General features: G+C 37.9%; 1 protein-coding gene across 2 annotated transcripts in view; it reads left to right on the top strand.

Moving 5' to 3' along the window:
• Positions 1 to 25,726, top strand: part of SEMA3D (semaphorin 3D) — a 230,191-nt gene that overhangs the window by 137,974 nt on the left and 66,491 nt on the right. For both annotated transcript variants that reach the window (XM_059885665.1, NM_001206096.1), the window contains 3 exons: positions 3,574 to 3,693; positions 8,983 to 9,076; positions 11,799 to 11,927. In XM_059885665.1, coding sequence (XP_059741648.1) covers positions 3,574 to 3,693; positions 8,983 to 9,076; positions 11,799 to 11,927 — 343 coding nt within the window. The remainder of the gene's footprint in view (positions 1 to 3,573; positions 3,694 to 8,982; positions 9,077 to 11,798; positions 11,928 to 25,726) is intronic.

Below are 25,726 nucleotides of genomic sequence, written 5' to 3' on the forward strand. Positions count from 1 at the left end.
ACTGTGTTAGTCGGCTTGAGCTACCATAACAAAATACCATAAACTAGGCTGCTTTAACAACAGCCATTTATTTCTGACAATTCTGGAGCCTGGGAAGTCCAAGATCAAAGTGCAGGCTGACTTAGTTTCTAGGGAAAATTCTCTTCTTGGCTCATAGGTGGCCATCATCTGGTGGTTTCTACACAGGGCAGAGAGAGTGAGAGCAAGTGCCCTGGTCTCTTCTTATAAAGGCATGAATCCTATCAGGAGGATTCCACCTCCTGACCTCTTCTAAGGCTGTTGCTATTGCTATTCAGTTGCCAAGTTGTGTCTGGCTCTTTGCGACCCCATGGATTGCAGCACACGAGGCTTGCCTGTCCCTCACCATCTCCTGGAGTTTTCTCAAGTTGATGTTCATTATATTGGTGGTACCATCCAACCATCTCATCCTCCGTCTCCCTCTTCTCCTTCTGCCTTCAATTTTTCCAAGCATTAGGGTTTTTTCCAATGAATCAGCTATTCACATCAGGTGGCCAAAGTATTGGAGATACAGCATCAGTCATTCCAAAGAGTATTCTGGTTGATTTTCTTTAAGATTGACTAGTTTGATCTCTTTACTATCCAAGGGACCCACAAAAGACTTCCAGCTATTTACTTCCTAAAAACCTGACCTCCGACCACCATCACCCTGGGAGCATTAGGGTTTCAACCTATGAATTTGGGGAGGACACAAATATTCACTCCATAACCATTCTTCTCTAAATTCTATGACTCTGGTAAAACAGAGCTTTTGAAAAATTATGTAATTACTAGCAGTGAGTCAATCCCACCTCACTCCAGGCATATCCCTCTACACTTTTCCCCTCCCTGTGTACTATTCCTTGTATAGATTTTACCCTTGCATAAACCTCTTTGTGGGGAAAAGACTAATAAGTAGAAGTCCCTTCAGTGAACGTGAGTGAGCAAGATGAAGGCTGGAGAATATTAGAATGAATCTCTTACCCTACCAGTGAAGCCATCATTAGAATTTATCTGATGATCACCTACATTTTTACTCTTTTTTGCCCTGGCTTATCTCATGTTACTGAGACATTTGTTCAAAACCATTCAGTTCACTTCAGTCGCTCAGTCATGTCCGACTCTTTGCGACCCCATGAATCGCAGCACGCCAGACCTCCCCATCCATCACCAACTCCCAGAGTTCACTCAGACTCACATCATCGAGTCAGTTATGCCATCCAGCCATCTCATCCTCTGTCATCCCCTTCTCCTCCTGCCCCCAATCCCTCCCAGCATCAGAGTCTTTTCCAATGAGTCAACTCTTCACATGAGGTGGCCAAAGTACTGGAGTTTCAGCTTCAGCATCATTCCTTCCAAAGAAAGCCCGGGGCTGATCTCCTTCAGAATGGACTGGTTGGATCTCCTTGCAGTCCAAGGGACTCTCAAGAGTCTTCTCCAACACCACAGTTCAAAAGCATCAATTCTTTGGTGCTCAGCCTTCCTCACAGTCCAACTCTCACATCCATACATGACCACAGGAAAAACCATAGCCTTGACTAGACGGACCTTTGTTGGCAAAGTAATATCTCTGCTTTTGAATATGCTATCTAGGTTGGTCATAACTTTCCTTCCAAGGAGTAAGCGTCTTTTAATTTCATGGCTGCAGTCACCATCAAAACCATTAGTAGGGCGAATTTTCTCTCTGAATTAAGTTTTCATTTGTGATTGTCTAACATGATATAAAAGAACATGAAGCTAGTTTTCTACAGTGCTTTGTGTCAATAAAAAATAAATTCTCTTCATCAGATACCTTGGTGGAAGGGCGAAAAACATATAATATGATTTTGTTAAGATTGTCTGCCAGATAAATTGTCTCAATGAATATAAAATTTTCCTTTCTTAGGAGTCTACATGTAATACTTATATGAGAACATATATTAAATGTATGAAAATATTCAGGATATTAAGGATCCTACAGTATGATTTGCATATGCTAAAATAGGACTTTCTTTTTTTGCAGCACAAATGTGTAACCATATGTAGTTGTCCTGCTGCTATTAGAGAATTCTGACTCTCCCTACATGATAAACATCCTTCTCTTCTATGGCTAACTGAGGGACTGACTGATACTGTCCTCTCATTTAGTGTTAAGCAACTGCTTTGTTTGTAAGGGCGCAGAGAGCAGAAGACTCAGTAAGTTAGTTCTTTGTAACATTTTTCTGTAGTAGAGTGTGCAGATTTTATTCACTGGGATCTACAAATTCTTGAGACATAAGATTACCAGGCCAGCTGGACAAAAAAGAACTAGGTACTAGAAACTCTGTACCACAGCTATGCAGAAATAGCTCTCTCCTTGAACATCAGAATAGCCACTGAGAATCTGATTATTTTGTTTAGGTCAAAATCAGAGTTTGTGATAAACAACTATTAAGTGTTATATTCTTTATTTTAATCCACATAACAATCATAATCCTATCAGCTAAGTTATCATCTGCCATTAAAAATATTTAAAAAATCATCCTACCAGTTGGTCTTTTTTATTTTTTAATATTCTTTTCTTAACAACCCTAATGACAGCAGTTACCTGACAGGTGAAGGACCTGTGGCCATTCAGGCAAGAGAAAATGGACCTTTTCTCTGAATCTCAGTGATTTCATAGTTTTCCAACCTCCTTAGTAAACACTTGTCCATCTCCTGGGTAGAGCTGATTTAAAATAAAAGTGTACTATTGCCCAGTGTTTTCTTGGAGTCTTTGGATCCGAGAATCATGAAGTTAGTTAAAAATTGTTTCCAGTAATTATGTAAACATAAGGGATGGCTTAGAGGAGATGGATTGAAAATAATAAGAATGACTATTTTGAAAAATTGAGTCACTATTTACAAGCAGTTCAGGGATAGAAAATAACTAAGTTATAAAGATACACATTTTAAAGAATACTTTTAGGCCCAAGCTTTTGGAAAAGAGGCAGAAATATAAGTCTCTTAAAATTTTGACTTGGCATAAAAAATATTTATGGAAGAAACAGAAGAAGTTCTTGGAATAAGCTGGACTTAAGCTGGGTCTTAAAGGCTCTGTAACATTGAAAATAATGGAAATAAAGTGGTAGGGCATTCTGGAAAATAAGAATGGAATAATATATATGAAGACATCTGTGTTAAGTGTTATGTTTAGTGTAGCTGATTCAGTTGAAACTGCACACAGTAAGATCTATGGGACAGAAAATGTAGGAACATCAGAACATAATGTTTGGTTTGGGTTTGGTTCTGTAGGTAATTCTTGAAAGTAAGTATGGATATCTCTTTAATACTCTGTATATATTCATTCTGTAGGTCCCGTTGAGTCTTAATGTAGAAATGTGCATTCTAGTACTCTGGTTATTTCAAAACCATAAAACTTCAAAAAAAGCTTCAAGTCATAGTTTCTAATTTGTCTTGCCTCCTTTGCTAAGTCAGGTGTTAAGCATTTCTCATAAGTCTTTTTTATTTTAGCACTTATTTTTGATGATTAATCTACTTGGAAAACAGGTGGTATGAATGATACTTTGAAATACCTGAATTATATGCTAATGCTTTTATGTTTTTTATGCCCAATAGACAGAATGTGCAAATTTCATCAGAGTACTTCAACCCTATAACAAAACTCATGTTTATGTGTGTGGAACTGGAGCGTTTCATCCAGTATGTGGATATATTGATCTTGGATTCTACAAGGAGGTAATATTGTAAAATAGCATGAAAACAATTTACTATAATAGCTTATTACTTACTGCCTATGACATAAAATACATAGATTTGAATATAAAAATTGAATCATTTTCTGTATGAACTGAGTAAGAACTTATGTTCCCAATCACTTAATAGATTATTACCATTTTGATTATCTGCTTTATTCACCTTATAAAAACTTCTTCTATTAAAAGTTTTCTAGTGACATGATTAAAATTAATAGTGTAAAATGTTGAAAGTGCTTGTTTTCTAGGCTCTATGTACAGCTTTATTTGGTCTTGAGCTTCCTATATAACTAGAGCTATTTATGATGTTGCTGTTGGTAAAAATTCATTTCCTGTAAGACCTTGTGACAGAATGGTATCTTCTAAGTAACTTAACTTTTCCCACCCAACAAATTTGACCTGTTGCATATGTTTACAATAGCAGACACTAAATATAGATAATTTTAATGATTTTCTTAAAATTGTATAGTTAGTTCTTACCATACTTGTTATCATACTGGACTTATTTCTGCCAGACCTAATTGGCGTAGTGGAAATGTAGGAAGTATTAATTAGGAGTAATGCATTCCATCTATCAATGAGCATTTCAATAAATGAGAAACATACATATTGCAATAATTTAATCAACACTAATTTGTTAGAGTGCTTTCTTTGTGTCATGGCCTGTGCCAGGCACTTCACATGGACTGTTTTTTGGAATTTCACAACACTCTTAATGAAGTTTGTACCTTTATAACTCCCAGTTTGCAAATTAGTGAAAATGGAATCTCAGTGGAATGAAATAACATGCCTAAGATTACCCAGCTGATAAATGGTCTAGCAAGGAATTGAACCCAAGTAGTCTATCTCTAGAGCAAGCATGCCCATCTGAGCTTTAGAATCTGTACTCTAATTACTTTGTATGGGTTGATGGGTTACACTGTCATCCTTATGTTTATGTATATACTTCTTGTGACTAACCACACATATTTTAAGGGTATTTGGCTGTATGTTTGAAAGTAAAGTCTGGGCTTATAGTACAGGTTTCTTTGCATTGATTTAACTGATTCAAGCAGAGATCAAACCCATAACTGTGGCTGGATACATTTTTCTCTCTGACCAATTTGTCTAACCAGCCCAGACTCAATGGTTTGAAAGTAAAGCAACCCTGATAGTTAAATCTCTGAACCACTAGGAGACTTGGCAACTTGAATCCATCATTCTTTGTTGCTGGTGTAATGTTCTCTTGCCTGGCTTTGATGAAGGGTAATATATAACAGTGGCTCATAGCGTAGGGTGTAATTATATGAGATAGCCCCACAGCTTGGATGTATTTTGAGGCCTGGGGCTAAAGGCCAAACTCACAACCTGCTGAGGGATGCAAATAGTGTTCTTTAACTCCTAAAACTCACAAGTACTGAAAGGGAATTTAGAAGGAGCTAATACTTAGCTTGAAACTGTCAAAAAGCCCTGGGGCCATCAAATTTACAGGTTATGTGAATGAGAGAGTTATAAGTGAACAGGGGTATTAAGCCTTGTGAATTTTTCACTAGTCAGGAGGACAGGTAATTGTATGGCAACACTGCCTGAAGACTGTCCACTTATGAAATGAATTATTAGTCTCAGGATTCACTGTCCAGTTCAGAGGGAAGGCATGACGTTCTCAAATAGATAAGGTTGCTTCTAAGATGACTTTGAAGAGGGAATAGTAACACAGAGATGGAGGAGAGAAGTGTATACAGTCCCCATTCTTGGGGGACACTCTTTTGTGTCGGGGGCAACAAGAAGAAAGAGGAAGCAGCTGAAATGAATCCCAGATTTCTATCTGGCAGTGAGCTGGAGAATAGTATTATTTATTGAGGTGAGACGAGTAACAAATTTGTGGGGGAAATGGTGAGTTAGTTTTTATACATTCTGCTTTTGAAAAATGCTCTGTAGATCATGCCAAGTGGGCAGTTGGATCTGGATTTCAGGACAGAAGTCAGGGCTGTTGACAACTACTGAGAATTTGAACATGGGGAGCCAGAGTTTGAATTATGGCCCCTGTCATTTACCAGCTCCATGGCCTTCTGCATATACTTTCTAAGCTTCTGTTTATTCAGCAGAAGGATGATGATAATAATAGTAACTCAGAGTTATTTTAAGAATAAAATAAGAAAACGATTGCGTGGGCTTTGGCATATCACTTTCTCCATTCTGGTCACTTAATATTCAGCTGTATTAGGCAACAAGAACACAGAAAGGTAAAAAGGCAAGTATTTCCAAAGTATATATATAAACTTTATTTTAAAATAATGTCTGCCATCTATCTATCTACTCTATAATACTGGGGGTGCCTGTTAGTTTTTTTTTTTTTTTTTAAATTTTATTTTATTTTTAAACTTTATAATATTGTATTAGAGTTGCCATATATCAACATGAATCCACCACAGGTATACCTGTGTTCCCCATCCTGAACCCTCCTCCCTCCTCCCTCCCCATACCCTCCCTCTTGGTCGTCCCAGTGCACCAGCCCCAAGCATCCAGTATCATGCATCGAATCTGGACTGGCGACTCGTTTCATACATGATATTATACATGTTTCAATGCCATTCTCCCAAATCTCCCCACCCTCTCCCTCTCCCACAGAGTCCATAAGACTGATCTATACATCAGTGTCTCTTTTGTTGTCTCGTACACAAGGTTATTGTTACCATCTTTCTAAATTCCATATATATGCGTTAGTATACTGTATTGGTGTTTTTCTTTCTGGCTTACTTCACTCTGTATAATAGGTTCCAGTTTCATCCACCTCATTAGAACTGATTCTAATGTATTTTTTTTAATGGCTGAGTAATACTCCATTGTGTATATGTACCACAGCTTTCTTATCCATTCATCTGCTGATGGGCATCTAGGTTGCTTCCATGTCCTGGCTATTATAAATAGTGCTGCGATGAACATTGGGGTACACGTGTCTCTTTCCCTTCTGGTTTCCTCAGTGTGTATGGATTGCTTTTAAGTTAGCTTGGAAACATGTTCTTTCCTCTGGAATCTCCCTTTGCTTCTGCAAACCTCATATTTAAATGTTAATAGTATTCATAATTAATATGATATGAACAATAACTTTGCCTAGTCATTGTGATGATGAAAATTTCTATTCTTATCTTCTTCTGTCTTTACTTCAACAGTATTTCTCTGTGTGTAGTTTGGACAGGTGCTTTTTGTGTAATGAATTAGGTGGGACCAATCTTATAAAATTAAAATTGTCTCAAAAGTTAAAATGTCATGTAATTCAGTTTATCTCAGGAAATCCATTGTATCAGCCTTTATTTTTGACATCATTTTCCTGTTGGTGTCCTTGACTCTGGCTCAAGGAAACCTGCTTTCCTGTTCTCTCCTTTCTCCAGGAGATTATAAGGGAGACCTTGTCCTTAGCCTCCACAGATAACAATTTTATGGGCTTATCTTGAGAATTTCATGAAATATTACATTTTGACAACAGGAGTCTGTACAATTATAAGGATTTATCTAGGACTTTGCATCAACTATGACATTGTCCCAGATACTTTCTTGGGTTTTCTTTTTTAGCTTTTTACGATAATCTTCTGACACACCAGAATTCAGTTTACTTTTTCCCTTTACAACGTCCCATTATAGGCTTTAGAATCAACAGTTCTGTTTGACCTGTGGAGAATAATGTGCCCTTAATGATATTTAAACATTCTTAAGGGCTGTGATCTGTAGGTGTTTTTTCCTGACATATCTCTAGCCCCATCCACGGTTGGGAAACATGCCCTAAAAGTGTTCTCATTGGACTTTTTTCATGCCTAGGCGCCACTATCACAACTTATCATTAGCTGAACTGTTCTAACTAAACATACTTGAGCTTGATCATGTTACATGGTCATGGTGAGTCTATAAATTAATTTCAGCACCTTTTTAAATCCATGAATTTGAAATCCTGAGATTAGATATGTTAAGAGCATGAACTTTGGAGACAGCCCTGAGTTCAAGCTCCTCCTCTGCCTCTTATTCATTATGTGTTGCTGAACAAGATCCTTCTCCCTTTTACTCTCAATATTCCTCTTGTAAAGCTGGAATCCATAAAGTAGCCACTTCTTTACATTTATGGTGACAATTTAGTGAGATAATGTACATAAAATTCCTGCTCATGGTTAGTATGTATTAACATTAAATACCATTAAAGTATTAAAGCTTATTTTCTTAAAACTATTAAATAGTAATTGTTATTCATGCTAGTTAAATTAATATTGCTATTTTTTTAATAAGGCAGTAGTTACTGTTAGTACTGTTTAAAAGAAAAAGATGTGAAATGTCACATCATACAAAAATAATAATCCAAATAATCAATTTTTTCTCTCCCTTTTGCTTCTTTGCTTGCTTTCTAGATAAGTGGCACTGAATGATTCCTTTTAATTGCATGTGTGTTCTGATATAACTCTGTAGATATGCCTTCTAGAGAGAATGTCAGAAATACTGAATTTCGCTAGTGCATTTGTAGGCTGAATCATCAGTCTTTTTGCTGGATGGTAGTGTTGTCGTTATGAAACACTCAAACTCATGGGGCCATATTCATTATACATTCATATTTTTCTTGGAAAGTTCAACTTGAAATGTTTTTTTCCCCCTGAATATTAAAAGTCTGCCAATGCCATTCTGTCTGTGGCCACTATTATAAAAATAAATGTTTCTGCCAAAATAACTGTGTGGCTTTAATGTGCATAGTGTTTTCATAATAGTGAAAATACTACATTGGAATTTTTTTTGCCCACATGTATCAATAGCTCTGAAAATGAACTGTCTGCCTTACCACACTTTTATGTCACTGAAATTACAAAGTATTGTAAGGCTTAAGTAATATGGTATAGTTGCAGATGCTTAGGTAGATAGACCGTCATAGTTCTGAAAGTATGATTATTAAATTTATTTCTTAGAGGAGGAAACTGGCTTATTAGACTCAGTAAATTAGTTATTAGGCTTAAGAAATAGGATTGCTTGATAGTGATTTTGATGATGATAGTGGTCCAGGCTAAATGAATTGATGAAGGCATTGAAAAATTCATTCATTATTATAATTACTACTTAGGCCAAATGGAGACCAAAACATGGGAATTGAGTCTTGCCAGAAATAACATTTGTGGAAGAGTTAAGAAGCACAGTTTGATGTGCATGCTATATGTTCAGTTTTTGTTGAATTAATGAGTTAGAATTTAGTTCTTATCTCCTATGTTCTTGCTGACTCTGATATTTAAAAAAAAAATCACACTTGTGTTAATATTTCTCTTAACAGGAAGTTATTTTCAAACTAGACACACACAATTTGGAGTCTGGCAGACTGAAATGTCCCTTTGATCCTCAGCAGCCTTTTGCTTCAGTAATGACAGGTAAGAGCAGCAAAGGATACTTCTTGCTTTTAGGTGTTTTTCTAAAAAGATGTGTGTAGATTCAACCACACTGTCTTAGTGAGTTAAAGATTATTTTGGATTAATCATCCACTGACTGTTTGGTGATAGTTTTTTAGTCTCACATCTCTCTGTATTTAGCTTTTTATCCATAAAGTGAGTCTCCCGTAATCCTTAATGTCTGCACAGTTACATTTTAAATAAACTTCAGATTGAAAAGGCTCAAATGTGTTTAATGCAAAAGACATTCATGTTGCTATAATTTTACATATATGATAACTCAGATATTCTTATATTTACCTTATATGCCCCTATTTGGTTCATTATGGCAGTTAAATTTAGCAGTTCCTTGAACATAATATATTACAAAATATATTGAATATTTGAGTGGGAGAAGTAATAATAAGATGTAAGTGGATAAATTAATAAGACAAATAAATCAAACTATAGAACACAGACAATAGAATGTTGTAACTGCTCTCCCCTCAATTTCACCATAACCTGATTCTATTATTAGAAATGTGAAATTTTTGCTGGCACATTCAGTTTTCTCTTGCTTTGCATACATCATAAATTCTCTTACGGGAGGAACATTGTGTTTAAAGAAGGTGGTACTGTGTGGTCTGAAGTCTTTTCTGAAGACTATCGACATGACCTCTGACCTCTAAGTTTCAGCCATTATAAGGACAACTTTTGTCTTGGTTTCGTTCATGACTCTAGTCTCTTTTTATTTAGCTTGTCCATCAGGTGTTTGAATAGGCTATCAAGAGTGACACACCATGACATTTTAATTTTCACTTTGTGAGAACCAGTGCTCTTCTTTGAAGTGAAAGTGTGTGTGTTTTGAAAATTATGTGACTAATGTTCAGTCATTATCCTCAGAAAGTGAGGTCGATGATTTGTGACTGATCCGCCAAATGGAGTTGACATACCTTTAACAATAGACTGTAGACATTGGTGACCCCTGAACCTCTAAGTAATTTAAGTACAAAGAAGATGGCTTTAAAACCTGGATATAGAGATCCAACTTTTATGTTGAAATATGCTTTTTTTTTTTTTTCCTGGAAAAATGAATGTTTGCAGTTTTATGTTTCAAATTAATGGTGTATTTCCTTTATGTCTCTACTGATGATGTTGTTTGGTTCTTCTATTTTTAAAAAATTGCCCCACAAAGAAATATTGTCTTGCACCATATGTTTATAAGAGATGGAATCAGTACCATGTCTACATTTACTTTATATAACTGGGAACTTCCCTGGTGGTCTGGTGGTTACCACTGTGCCTTTCTATTGCAGAGGGCACAGGTTCAATTCCTGGTCAGGGAATAAGATCCCACATGTTGCACTATGTGCACCCATCCCCCCCCCGCCTGAAAAAATAGTTGTAGTTTACATAACTCGATTTCTCTCTTTTATGTTTATGTGTGTGTGTGTGTCCCCCTCCCCCACCTTTGGAAACTGACTATTGTCATGAATAGTTAGGTTGGTTGTCTCACATAGTTCACTAAAAGTCTTATTTCAGTGGATGTAATTGGAGGATTTTTGAAAATAGCTGAATCACTTATGCAAAGGAGGGATTTTAAAAATGTTTCTGAGATAATTGAGTTTTAGTGATTGTAGTTGTTCTTATATTGGCTTTAAAAAATCTAAATGCTCTGTAGAGATTTGGCTATTTTTTAAAAGTTTAGTCTATTAAGTATAACCCAAAGTAGTTGAATATAAAGATTTATTGAAACAGAGGCTTAGCTTTCAAAGGGACAACATGTTCTACTGTGGGGACTGCATTCTTCCTGCCATACCCCACCCCCAGCAATGTGCTAACTTGCATCAGGAATGCAGACCACCACTCCCAGTTCCCCTCTCTTGCCCCTTGCATCCTTTTCTTTCCCCTTCTCCCATCTGTCTCCTTTCTGCCCTTTCTTCCTCTCCTCTCCCTCATCTTAAACTCCTCTGCCCTCTCTTCCTCATTCTTTCCGCTCTCCTTCTCCTTCCCACCTCTCTCTGCCTCTGGCACCCCTCCTTCTCTTCTCTTCTCTCTCTCCTGTTTCTGGTAAGACATGGATATCCACTTTACACAAATAACAGGACAAAGAAGTTTGGTATGCAGTAATGGCCACATCTTTCCCTTTTCAGAAATTCCTGTTTATCAGAACTATTAGAAACATGATTAGCTACAAGGAATGCAACATGTTATAATTACAAAGTATGACTTCAGTGTTGAAAGCTCCCTTTCAGCAGAGGTTAGGCAAAGAAAAGTTGTGGTCACTGAGGTTGTGTCGGTTAAGTAAATACTAATTACACAATCCATTCCTCATTATGGCGTTTACTTTTTAAATTTGTGTGTGTGTGTGTTTTTACAAAGAGGGACTCCTAATTATGACATATCTTTGAATTATTTGTGAGGAGAGGGAAAGAAGAGGAGTTCCTCCATAACAGAAGCTAAATGCACGTGTAATTAATTATTAATTCAGGAGACTTTGGCCTTTTTTATATTCAAGTATTTGGAATCAGCTTACCAAAGTTTATTGAGTTATCTTTTCTTCAGCTGAGCAGATTTTTCAAAATCTGAAAGGGAAATTTACAAAACAATATATTCTGATGTAAGCAGTAAACATCTTTGGTTTCATGTCGTAAAACTGGTCTATTGTCAATAGTGTCTGCTGGTAAACTCTTAGAAGTCCTGTGTATTCTTTTCTCCCTTGCAGATGAGTACCTCTACTCTGGAACAGCTTCTGATTTCCTTGGCAAAGATACTGCATTCACGCGGTCCCTTGGGCCTACTCATGACCACCATTACGTCAGAACTGACATTTCAGAGCACCACTGGCTCAATGGTTAGTGATTTTCACACTTTAGATTTTTTTTTTTTGCCTTTGCTTTTGAGTAGATAAGGAACTCAGGATTATTTGTTCAGATGTGTTTTGGAAGTTATTTAGCTCAATATATAAAATACATTTGAAAGAATTCCTCTCTGTGTTAGATCTCCAGAACTTGTTGCATATATGATAATAATAATAGCTAACATTTATTGTGCTGTGGTCCTTGACATTGTTCCATGCTCTACTTGATTTTTTTAAAATATTCACAGTTTTAATGTGAGGGATGTGTTATTATTGTTATGTGCTTTTTAAAGATGAATAAACTGAGGTAAAGAGGAGTTGAGTAATTTGGTCAAGGTCTTAGAACTTGTCAGTTGCTGAGCTGGAATTCAAGTTGGCAGTCTTTCTCCTGTAGCCTGTTTTTTAATGACTAAGCCAAATGCTGTCTATGAACATAATAGAAAAGGGTCAGATTGTAATGCTAACTTCTTTTGCTGAAAAAAATAGTTTTTCTTTTAGTTAAAACATGTTTCTCCAAAATTTTAAGCATATTGATATTAGTTCGATTATTTTTGTGTTTAAGCATTTAGGGTTTCTAACAACAAAAAAGACCTCCTAAATGAATTTATTTAATGGAAGGAATGGTGAAAGCCTGTTTTGTTTTGTTTTTTTTCCTTTTGCCCTATTGCCTTCCAAGAGGTCAGGTTTTTATCATGATTTTCTAGTTTTTCAGTTAACATAGGAACTTATTTCACCATATGGCAGAATAACTTAACACTGCTATTTAAGCAGACACACAGCATTTCCCATTCCCACTAAAACCCATAAATATTAGGTTTTAGTGGAGGAGGCTTGGGTAGAGATTTCCTTGGGGCTATCTCTGTATCTTTCAGTATCATTCAAGCAGTGACAACATAAACAAAAGGGAAAAACACTTTTAAAACATTTCTTTAGTCAAAACCTCCAGATCCATTTGTTTACACAACAATGTGATCCATTGACCAAGAGAGAACCCTATTAATAGAGTAAACAAACTTAGAATATCCCCAACTAAGTGATTACTATTAACTTCTTAACACTTGTGCAAGGCAGGACCATATCCTTGAATATTGCGAGGTTTTCGTGGCAATAACTTGGTTTGAGAATGACTCCATAGATTTTACCAGCAGAAAAGCTTAGTTTTCTGTTCAGGTAACAAAATAGTATGGCTTTAAAGTCAAGTATAAATTGTATTTCCTAGTCTTGGGATGGTAAATGTCATCATATTGCCACTCATTTAAGAGATTATTCTATTTTTTCCTTACCAGTGGCATGTCCAGAAGAAGTCAGCAGTATTGCTAAGACAATAAATGTGAGAAATATGTATTCAGCTTTTATTTGTCTAGCATGCTGTTCTTAGTGCTATGAGAAGAGAATTACAAAGTAGGAAACTTGTGTTGGTTTAACTTGTTACTGATGAGCAGCTTTTAGGGTCCTATGATATACTGAATGCTGTTCTGCCCATTAGGCCTGCAGGGATTATAGGGGAGGGTTGCCAACCTCCTGGATGATGAATGTCCAGAGCATCAGAAGAGATGGTTCATGGGGCTGAAAAGCTGTGAATGTTTTCCTGAAACTATTGTGAAGTTACCTATTATTTAATTTTTTATTTCAGTTATTTATTTTATTGAAGTATAATTGATTTACAATGTTGCATTAATTTATGCTATATAGCAAAATGAATCAGATATATTTGATATAGCTATTGAATATAGCTCTCTGTGCTATACAGTTGGAATTTGTTGTTTATCCATCCTGTATATACTGGTTTGCATCTCCTAATCCCAGACTCCCAGTCCTTTCATCCCCCACCTCTCTTGCCCTTGGCAATCTATGTCTGTGAATCTGTTTCTGTTTCACAGATTTGTTCATTTGTGTCTTATTTTAGATTCCACATTTTGCTTCATATAATAATCTGTAGTTCCATGCATAATGCTGCAAATGACATTATTTCATTTTTTTTTTTTTAATGGCTGAGTATTATCCCATTAACACTTACTTCTTGGAAGGAAAGTTATGTCCAACCTAGATAGCATATTCAAAAGCAGAGACATTACTTTGCCAACAAATGTCTGGCTAGTTAAGGCTGTGGTTTTTCCAGTGGTCATGTATGGATGTGAGAGTTGGACTGTGAAGAAGGCTGAGCACCGAAGAATTGATGCTTTTGAACTGTGGTATTGGAGAAGACTCTTGAGAGTCCCTTGGACTGCAAGGAGATCCAACCAGTCCATCCTAAAGGAGACCAGTCCCGGGTGTTCATTGGAAGGACTGATGCTGAGGCTGAAACTCCAATACTTTGGCCACCTGATGCAAAGAGATGACTCACTGGAAAAGACTCTGATGCTGGGAGGGATTGGAGGCAGGAGGAGAAGGGGACGACAGAGGATGAGATGGCTGGATGGCATCACTGACTTGATGGATGTGAGTTTGAATGAACTCCGAGAGTTGGTGATGGACAGGGAGGCCTGGCGTGCTGTGATTCATGGGGTCGCAAAGAGTCCAGACATGACTGAGAGACTGAACTGAACTGACTGAACTGATTATCCCATTGTATATAAATATACCACATCTTCTTTACCTTCTTTATCCATTCATCTGTTGACAGGTTAAATTCTTTTATTTTGTGTCTTTTTTTTAAGGTATAATTGACAAATAACATTTCACTAGTTTCAAGTGTATAACATAATAGTTGATACTTGTATACATCGTGAAATGATCACCATAATAAGCCTAGCTAACTTCTGTCAACACCTATAGAGAATTTTCCTTCTTGTGATGAGAACTTAGGATTTACTCTTAGCAACTTTCAAGTATTCAATAAACTGTTTTTAATTATAGTCACCATGATGTCAGACTTTATTTTTTTGGGCTCCAAAATCACTGCAGATGGTGATTGCAGTCATGAAATTAAAAGAAGCTTACTCCTTGGAAAGAAAGTTATGACCAACCTAGATAGCATACTCAAAAGAAGAGACATTACTTTGCCAACAAAGGTCTGTCTAGTCAAGGCTATGGTTTTTCCAGTGGTCATGTATGGATGTGAGAGTTGGACTGTGAAGAAAGCTGAGCACCAAAGAATTGATGCTTTTGAACTGTGGTGTTGGAGAAGACTCTTGAGAGTCCCTTGGACTGCAAGGAGATCCAACCAGTCCATTCTGAAGGAGATCAGTCCTGGGTATTCCTTGGAAGGACTGATGCTAAAGCTGAAACTCCAATACTTTGGCCACCTCATGCTAAGAGTTGACTCATTGGAAAAGACCCTGATGCTGGGAGGGATTGGAGGCAGGAGGAGAAGGGGATGACAGAGGATGAGATGGCTGGATGGCATCACCGACTCGATGCACATGAGTTTGGGTAAACTCTGGGAGTTGGTGATGGACAGGGAGGCCTGGCGTGCTGCAATTCATGCTGTTGCAAAGAGTCAGACATGACTGAGTGACTGAACCGAACTGAACTGAACTGATGATGTACATTACATCTCCAAAAGTTACTTATTTTATAACTGGAAAGTTGTATCTTTTGGACTCCCTTTACTAATTCCCTAAGCTTAACCAGAGAATCATATCTTTGTTTTTTTATAGAGATAACTGATAATAACAGGAAGGGAAGTAAGGAGGAGGACAGAGAGAGAAGGGCCATTACACCAAAGATAGTAAAATGAGGTTCAATTCAGTTCAGTCACTCAGTCATGTCTGACTGTTTGCAACCCCATGAATCGCAACACGACAGACGTCCCTGTCCATCCCCAACTACAGAACAAAAGTGGTGGCAGTGGAGGTGGATGTGGGAATATACAGCAACAAATAATTGAAATAGAAGATATTGTTTGGGAATAGAGGAAACCAAGGATATGAGCAAGAATGCAAGAGAAGATTTGGGGTACTGAGAAAACTTTGCAATTATGGAAATCAGTGGAAAGGAAGTAATTGGAGGGAGAAAGTAGAAGTCTCACTGAATTGAATGCGGGAAACTGATGAAGAATTAGAATTATCATTTATATTTGTAGAATGTATAAGGCAGATTCCTTTAACCTTGTTATTGTTCAGTTGCTCCGTTGTGACCAATTCTTTGCGACCCCACGCACTGCAGCACATCAGGCTTCCCTCTCCTTCACCATCTCCCTGAGCTTGCCCAAACTCATGTCCATTGAATCAGTGATGCCATCTAACCATCTCATCCTCCGTTGTCCCCTTCTCCTCCTGCCTTCAATCTTTCCCAGCATCAGTTCAGTTCAGTTCAGTCGCTCAGTCGTGTGCGACTTTTTGCGACCCCATGAATCGCAGCACGCCAGGCCTCCCTGTCCATCACCAACTCCCAGAGTTCACTCAGACTCACGTCCATTGAGTCGGTGATGCCATCCAGCCATCTCATCCTCTGTCGTCCCCTTCTCCTCCTGCACCCAACCCCTCCCAGCGTCAGTCTTTTCCAATGAGTCAACTCTTCGCATGAGGTGGCCAAAGTACTGGAGTTTCAGCTTTAGCATCATTCCTTCCAAAGAACACCCAGGGCTGATTTCCTTTAGGATGGACTGGTTGGATCTCCTTGCAGTCCAAGGGACTCTCGAGAGTCTTCTCCAACACCACAGTTCAAAAGCATCAATTCTCCAGCGCTCAGCTTTCTTCACAGTCCAACTCTCACATCCATACATGACCACTGGAAAAACCATAGCCTTGACTAGACAGACCTTTGTTGGCAAAGTAATGTCTCTGCTTTTGAGTATGCTATCTAGGTTGGTCAAAATGTTCCTTCCAAGGAGTAAGCGTCTTTTAATTTCATGGCTGCAGTCACCATCTGCAGTGATTTTGGAGCCCCCAAAATTAAAGTCTGACACTGTTTCCACTGTTTCCCCATCTATTTCCCATGAAATGATGGGACCAGATGCCATGATCTTCATTTTCTGAATGTTGAGCTTTAAGCCAACTTTTTCACTCTCTTCTTTCACCTTCATCAGGAGGCTTTTTAGTTCCTCTTCACTTTCTGCCATAAGGGTGGTGTCATCTGCATATCTGAGGTTATTGATGTTTCTCCTGGAAATCTTGATTCCAGCTTGTGCTTCTTCCAGCCCAGTGTTTCTCATGATGGACTCTGCATATGAGTTAAATAAGTAGGGTGACAATATACAGCCTTGACGTACTCCTTTTCCTATGTGGAACCAGTCTGTTGTTCCATGTCCAGTCCTAACTGTTGCTTCCTGACCTGCATACAGGTTTCTCAAGAGGCAGGTCAGGTGGTCTGATATTCCCATCTCTTGAAGAATTTTCCACAGTTTATTGTGATCCACACAGTCAAAGTCTTTGGCATAGTCAAGAAAGCAGAAATAGATGTTTTTCTGGAACTCTCTTGCTTTTTTGATGATCCAGCAGATGCTCACAATTTGGTCTCTGGTTCCTCTGCTTTTTCTACAACCAGCTTGAACAACTGTAATTTCACGGTTCATGTATTGCTGAAGCCTGGCTTGCAGAATTTTGAGCATTACTTTACTAGCGTGTGAGATGAGTGCCATTGTGCAGTAGTTTTGAGCATTCTTTGGCATTGCCTTTCTTTGGGATTGGAATAAAAACTGACCTTTTCCAGTCCTGTGGCCACTGCTGAGTTTTCCAAATTTGCTGGCATATTGAGTGCAGCACTTTCACAGCATCATCTTTCAGGATTTGAAATAGCTCAACTGGAATTCCATCACCTCCACTAGCTTTGCTCGTAGTGACGCTTTCTAAGGTCCACTTGACTTCACCTTCCAGGATGTCTGGCTCTAGGTGAGTGATCACACCATCGTGATTATCTGGTCGTGAAGATCTTTTTTGTACAGTTCTTCTGTGTATTCTTGCCACCTCTTCTTAGTATCTTCTGCTTCTGTTAGGTCCATTCCATTTCTGTCCTTTATCGAGCCCATCTAGGTCTTTTCAAATGAGTCAGTTTTTCGTATCACGTGGCCAAAATATTGGAGTTTCAGCTTTACCATCAGCCCTTCCAATGAATATTCAGGGTCATTTCCTTTAGGACTGACTGGTTTGATCTTGCAGTCCAAGGGACTCTCAAGAGTCTTCTCCAACACTGCAATTAGAAAGCATCAATTCTTCAGCACTCAGCCTTTTTATGGTCCAACTCTCACAACTGTACATAACTGTTGGAAAAACAATAGCTTTGACCACATGGACCTTTGTTGGCAAAGTAATGTCTCTGCTTTTTAATATGCCGTCTAGGTTTGTCATAGCTTTTTTTCCAAGGAGCAATCATCTTTTAATTTCAAGTATCTTTTAATTTTTAATAATAAGAGGGATAGTATAACCTGGTCTGCCCTGGACATTTTCAGTTTACCTTTGCTGTTCTTTAACTCTGAGGTGTCCGAATTTAGACATAAATTATAGCTCTGTTTATGTGTAACTTAATTACCTAAGTTTAAATAATGACTGTCACTTATTTGTGACTTTGGTCAAACCTTTCTGAGCATTTAAATTTTTTCTCTAAAAATTTGGCATAAATTCTCTGGGGAATTTTCTGGCAGCCCAGTGCTTTCACTGCTGAGGGCCCAAATTCGATCCCTGGCCAGGAAACTAAGATCTCACATTCTGCATAGTGCAGCCAAAATAAATAAGTAACACATTTAAAAAATAAAAATAACAATTTGGCATAATAATAGTATCTGTTCGCATGGTGTTACAAGAATTAGATTGTATAGGGAAGTCTGATGAATGACAATTGTAAAAGCAATTCGGTGTCAATATTGTCATCACCCTCATCGTCATTACTCCTGAAGGTGAGAGAGGTAGCAAGTGGGACTAAAGACTTGGGTGCTCTGATTCTCTGACATCTGTTTAATACTTAGCATTTTGAGATATTAACCATCTGTTCTTCCTCTGTCTCTGTAATTCTGTGATCTTATCTATTCTAATAGCTTTAAATGTTTTCTCTGTTTTAGTGTTTTCTCAAACTGTATTTTCAACTTTTTCCTGTAACTGTGCTGTGCTTAATTGCTTAGTCATGTCCGACTCTTTTTGACCCCATGGACTGTAGCCCACCAGGCTCCTCTCTGTCCATGGGGATTCTCCAGTCAAGAACACTGGTGTGGATTGTCATGCCGTCCTCCAGGGGATCTTCCCACCCAGGGATTGAATGCAGGTCTCCTGCATTGCAGGTGGATTCTTTACCATCTGAGCCACCAGGGAAGCCCCAAAATACTGGAGTGGGTAGCCTATTCCTTCTCCACAGGATCTTCCAACCCAGGAACCAAACTGGGATCTCCTGCACGACAGGCGGATTCTTTACCAGTTGAGCTACCAGGGAAGCCCCTTCTTGTAACTAAGTTCTCTTAAAAATATTTATTTAAATGTCTTACATTTTCATCTCAGTTTAAACAAAAGGAACTAGTTGCCAAATATGGAAATAAGATATCTAAGCCTTGGCCTTGATTGTGCCATTGAAATCATTTGAGATTTATACAAGTTGTTTAGTGACCTTTTGCTTGAGTTTCTTTGAATAGTAAATAGATGTAGAAAACAATAATTGAATTTAAAATCTAAAATACTGGGAATCTAATTCAAAACTTTCTTGTTTTCCTTTTCTAAACTGCCCTCACCTATTTCCTGATTTTAATCTATCTTAACATTCTTAATTTCATCTACCCAGTAACCTTGAAGTTATCTTTAATTTCTTCCTCTCCTTTATCTCCCTTTGTCTAATCTATCACTAAGAGCCTTTACTTCCTTCAAAATATCAGTTGACCTTGTTTTTTCCATGGCCACCATCTTTCTTTAGGTCTCCATCACCTTGTCTCTGTTTTATTGCCCCTATCTTGTTTGTTAACCCTTTTCCCTATATCTGGTCTCTTCTGCTTCAAATTAATTTTATATAGCTTCTATCCTAGTCACTGCTATTAGGCACTTTTAAAGTATAATCTCAGTTAGTGGTATAATTTTGAGAGAATTACTATTTCCACTTTACAGTTGGGGGTAGATTAGAAATCAGATTAATAGTCTGTGGTGAGACAGTTATTGTGGGATTGAAACTCAGGTAGGTGGCTCTAGCTCTAGACACTTTATTCTTACCATTGTATGATACAGTCCACCAACCTAAATTCTGATCTTGTGATTGCCCATCTGCTGCTCTTGCAGCCTCATTACAATCAGGGTCCATATCGCCATGCCATGTTGGGCAACAGCAAACTGAAGATGTGCGTCTGCTTGTGGAGACCACAGCAAATAGAGAACATGTGGGTTAGGCAAGCAATGTGGAAGCCCTACACAGCTGTAGCCAATATTGTGAACATTTGCTAAGGGATAAGCTGGCCAGAATCAGGAGAGCACAATGCGTCAGGAGACTCAGTCTGTCAGAAGCTTCCTGGTCCAAGGAAACTATGGCAGGGCAAGGGAAAAATGGTAGAAACTATATGAGATTCTTGTAAAGACATGCTAAGGGAAAAGATTGACTTGGGGGGAGGGGCATTTCTATTCTCCATTTTCAGAAGTGGCTATTTTCCAGATATAGTCAGCCTAGTATCCAAAGATAGAGGCCAGAGGAGTCATCTGGATAGTGTCAGGAATACAGGGAGACAAAAAAGCAATGGTTGTTAAAGGAGCTATGTTTGGGGGTTAGACATTATCTTATTCAACCTTCAGTTCAGTTCAGTTCAGTAGCTCAGTCGTGACCGACTCTTTGAGACCCCATGAATCGCAGCACGCCAGGACTCCCTGTCCATCACCAACTCCCGGAGTTCACTCAAACTCATGTTCATCAAGTCAGTGATGCCATCCAGCCATCTAATCCTCTGTCGTCCTCTTCTCCTCCTGCCCCAAATCCCTCCCAGCATCAGGGTCTTTTCCAATGAGTCAACTCTTCGTATGAGGTGGCCAATGGTCTGGTTGGATCTCCTTGCAGTTCAAGGGACTCTCAAGAGTCTTCTCCAACACCACAGTTCAAAAGCATCAATTCTTTGGTGCTCAGCTTTCTTCACAGTCCAACTCTCACATCCATACATGACCACTGGAAAAACCATAGCCTTGACTAGACGGACCTTTGTTGGCAAAGTAATGTCTCTGCTTTTGAATATGCTATCTAGATTTGTCTAAAGTGTACTTTTTATTAATTATGTACATAGCATAATCAGTGCAATACCTGTCATATATCACAGTGCAGTCCACAATCATATAATGCAATGTGTAAATTTTCTTGACTACTTATTTAGCATGTACATGTGAAACTCACTCCGGGGTTTTGTTCAATTACTAAGAACTGACAGGTACTTGATATTTCAAATAATGTCACCAGTGTCAATGTCTAACTACTTTCCTCTATATATTATTGCATCATTGATCACTTTGTCTAATCCAATGCCAGAAGACATAAGAAATATGAATACTGATTCCTTCTTTGAGAAATGAATCCATCTATTAAATCCATCGCCAGGAGGGTGAAAACTTGTGAAGGTGAACCCTATGGCTGTTCTAGACACAGTCTTCCACACTTTTCTGTATCAACTTAATCTTAGAACACTTAAGGAAAGATACAAGTCAGAGGGATTATTCAAACACATTAGACGTTTTTCATGAGAATTTTGAGATAAAAGTAAGAAGTATGACCATTTGGATAATGAAAACAAACAATGACGCCTCAGTTGCATATGTTTCTGTTTTGTTTCCTGGAGTAGATGAGAACTTTTGTTTTAAAATTTTTATTTCCAACATGTGGAGGAAGTTTTCATTTGAAGTTTCTCTTGGAGTACTGTTGTCTATAAATTGTTTTCCACACAGAAGGATAGCATTTTTCAAAAGTGGTAGAAAAAGATACTACAAGAAGAAATAAAGGAAAATAAGCAACTCACTATGTCTTACGTCCTGTTGTAGATGTGCTCATCTGGATGAAACAATGTTCATAAGGAGAAATGAAAGTGATATGCATTTCATCAGGCCATATGGATGTATGCCATTTTCATTTGGCAGTGTCTCTTGATGTCATGCTAAAAGTTCATTTGTGAAAATGCACGATTTCAAACTCCATCCCTATTAAGGCATGTGTTTCAAATGCCAAATGGGAAAAATGTACTCTAATAAAGCACAGGTGTCTTGGGGTATGATTTTAAATTATTTAATACAACTATGCATGTCATATACTGGTGAAATGATATCTATTTTTACATAAACTTGGCAACAAGTCAGAAAAGAGTTTCTATCATAAAATACTAATATCAATATTCTAAGACATAGGACCTCAATTGAATCTGTGAGAAAGAAAACTCTCTTGCTTAAAACTGGTATTTATTTTTAACTCAAAATTACTTATTATTTAAATCACAGAATAGTGTACTGTTGGATACTAATGCTTTTTTTTTCATAATTAGATTTCTTCACGTAATAATAAATATTTGGCTTAAATACTTCCACCATTTAATTTGTTTATAGTACTCCAAAATAATTTTCTTACAGTAATAACTTTTTACATGAAAAAGAACCAACATTTAAGAGTCCAATAAGACCACAGTCACTGAATAAACACAGTAAGATCATTTATGTCATATATTAGTTGAAATTTAAAAGAAATACAACTTGGAAAAATATCTACTCTATTTTGCCCCACTAGTATTATAATTGGAGAAGGCAATGGCACCCCACTCTAGTACTGTTGCCCGGAAAATCCCATGGATGGAGGAGCCTGGTAGGCTGCAGTCCATGGGGTCGCTAAGAGTCAGACACAACTGAGTGATACTTTCCTGCATTGGAGAAGGAAATGGCAACCCACTCCAGTGTTCTTCCCTGGAGAATCCCAGGGACGGAGAAGCCTGGTAGGCAGCAGTCCATGGGGTCTCACAGAGTCGGACACGACTGAAGCGACACAGCAATATTATAATGACATTTCTGGAATGGGGACTAGGATCATACTCTAACTTTTGACCTTTTCAAATGGCAATACCTGGCAACAACACCTGGATAATGTTTTGCATAGCCAAAGAGGCTCTTCTGTGCATTTCAACAATAGAATATGAATTAACATGTTTATTTGTATTGCTTTTAGGCAGAGTACATTCCGTTCTGTCATAAAGCTGTGTTTTGTTTGTTGAATTTCGCAAATAAGAGAACACCAATCAGCCCATATAACTGCTGCTTCCATCTGTGTGTCTGAGGAAAGTTTTACAAACAACTCTCTCTCAGAGTAAAAATCCTTTTTACCTGTAACGATTTTCTGTTTTAAATCACTGAGATCTCTTTTTCTCTCTGAAGAGAGAAGACTGCAAATTTTGTACCACTGTTATTTTTAAAACTATAAATTTAGCTCAGTCATGGGCTTTCATGGTGGCTCAGACAGTAAAGAATCTGTCTGTGATGTGGAAGACCCGGGTTTGATCCTGGGTTGGGAAGATCCCCTGGAGAAGGGAATGGCAACCCACTCCAGTATTCTTGCCTGGAGAATCCCATGGATAGAAGAGGGTGTACAGTCCATGGGGTTGCAAAGAGTTGGACCTGACTGAGTGACTAACACTTACTGTGTTATTTTTATTTTTATTTTTTTTTAATTTAATTTAATTTTATTTTTTAACTTTACAATATTGTATTGGTTTTGCCATATATTTAAAAGTATAAATTCAACTCAGTCATGGCAGTAGTTCTGATACTAAAATTACAAAGGGTCATCAGGCTGCAAAGAGGTAAGAACTATGATAAATTCTACTTGTGTCATCTCCATTTTAAGCTATGTATTTGTTGAGATAAAACAAGCCAATTGCATTCCTATAATTTCTGTATCAGTTCAGAAATCCTAGCTGTCCAAGGAACTCTCAAGAGTCTTCTCCAACACCACAGTTCAAAAGAATCAATTCTTCTGCACTCAGGTTTCTTTATAGTCCAACTCTCACACCCATACATGACTACTGGAAAAACCATAACTTTGACTAGATGGATCTTTGTTGGCAAAGTAACGTCTCTGCTTTTGAAGGTTGGTCATATCTTTTCTTAGGTTATGCCTAAGCTTGGTCATAACTTTTCTCCCAAGGAGTAAGCGTCTTTTAATTTCATGGCTGTAATCACCATCTGCAGTGATTTTGGAGCCCCCCAAAATAAAATCTGCCACTGTTTCCACTGTTTCTCCGTCTGTTTGCCATGAAGTGATGGGATCAGATGGTATGATCTTAGTTTTCTGAATGTTGAGATTTAAGCCAACTTTTTCACTCTCCTCTTTCACTTTCATCAAGAAGCTTTTTAGTTCCTCTTCACTTTCTCCCATAAGGGTGGTGTCATCTGCATATTCGAGGTTATTGATATTTCTCCTAGCAGTCTTAATTCCAGCTTGTGCTTCATCCAGCCCAGCACTTCTCATAAGGTACTCAAGTTAAATAAGCAGGGTAACAATATACAGCCTTGACATATTCCTTTCCCTATTTGGAACCAGTCTGTTCTTCCATGTCCAGTTCTAACTGTTGCTTTCTGACCTACATACAGATTTTTAAAGAGGCAGATAAGATGGTCTGGTATTCCCATCTCTTACAGAATTTTCCACAGTTTGTTGTGTTCCACACAGTCAAAGGCTTTGGCATAGTCAATAAAGAAGAAATAGATGTTTTTCTGGAACTCTATTGCTTTTTTGATAATCCAGTGAATGTTGGCAATTTGATCTCTCATTCCTCTGCCTTTTCTAAATCCAGCTTGAACATCTGGAAGTTCACAGTTCACATACTGTTGAAGCCTGGCTTGGAGAATCAGAGCATTACTTTACTACTGTGTGAGATGAGTGCACTTGTGTGGTAGTTTGAGCATTCTTTGGCATTGCCTTTCTTTGGGATTGGAATGAAAACTGAACTTTTCAGTCCTGTGGCCACTGCTGTTTTCCAAATTTGCTGGCATATTGAGTGCAGCACTTTCACAGCATCATCTTTTAGGATTTGAAGTAACTCACCTGGAATTCCATCACCTCCACTAGCTTTGTTCATAGAGATGCTTCCTAAGGCCCACTTGACTTTGCATTCCAGGATGTCTGGCTCTAGGTGAGTGATCATGCCATCATGATTATCTGGGTCATGATCTTTTTTGTATTGTTCTTCTGTGTATTCCTGCCACCTCTTCTTAATATCTTCTGCTTCTGTTAGATCCATACCATTTCTGTCCTTTGTTGAGCCTATCTTTGCATGAAATGTTCCCGTGGTATCTCTAATTTTCTTGAAGAGATCTCTAGTCTTTCCCATTCGTTTTGTTTTCCTTTATTTCTTTGCACTGATCACTGAGGAAGGCTTTTTTATCTCTCTTTCTGTTCTTTGGAACTCTGCATTCAAATGGGTATACCTTTCCTTTTCGCTTTTCTTCTTTTCACAGCTATTTGTAAGGCCTCTTCAGACAGCCATTTTTGTTTTTTGCATGTATTTTTCTTGGGGATGTTCTTGATCCCTGTCTCCTGTATAATGTCATGAACCTCCATCCATAGTTCTTCAGGCATTCTGTCTATCAGATCTAATCCCTTGAATCTATTTGTCATTTCCACTGTATAATCCTAAGGGATTTGATTTTGGTCATACCTGAATGGTCTAGTGGTTTTCCCTACTTTCTTCAATTTTACTCTGAATTTGGCAATAAGGAGTTCATGATCTGAGCCATAGTCAGCTCCCGGTCTTGTTTTTGCTGACTGTATAGAACTTCTCCATCTTTGACCGTAAAGAATATAATCAATCTGATTTCAGTATTGACCATCTATCTGGTGACGTCCATTTGTAGAGTCTTCTTTTGTTTGTTTGAAGAGGGTGTTTGCTATGACCAGTGCATTTTCTTGGCAAAACTTTATTAGCCTTTGCCCTGCTTCATTCT

This window comes from Bos taurus, chromosome 4 (genome assembly GCF_002263795.3).
Source record: "Bos taurus isolate L1 Dominette 01449 registration number 42190680 breed Hereford chromosome 4, ARS-UCD2.0, whole genome shotgun sequence".
Lineage (NCBI taxonomy): Eukaryota > Metazoa > Chordata > Mammalia > Artiodactyla > Bovidae > Bos > Bos taurus.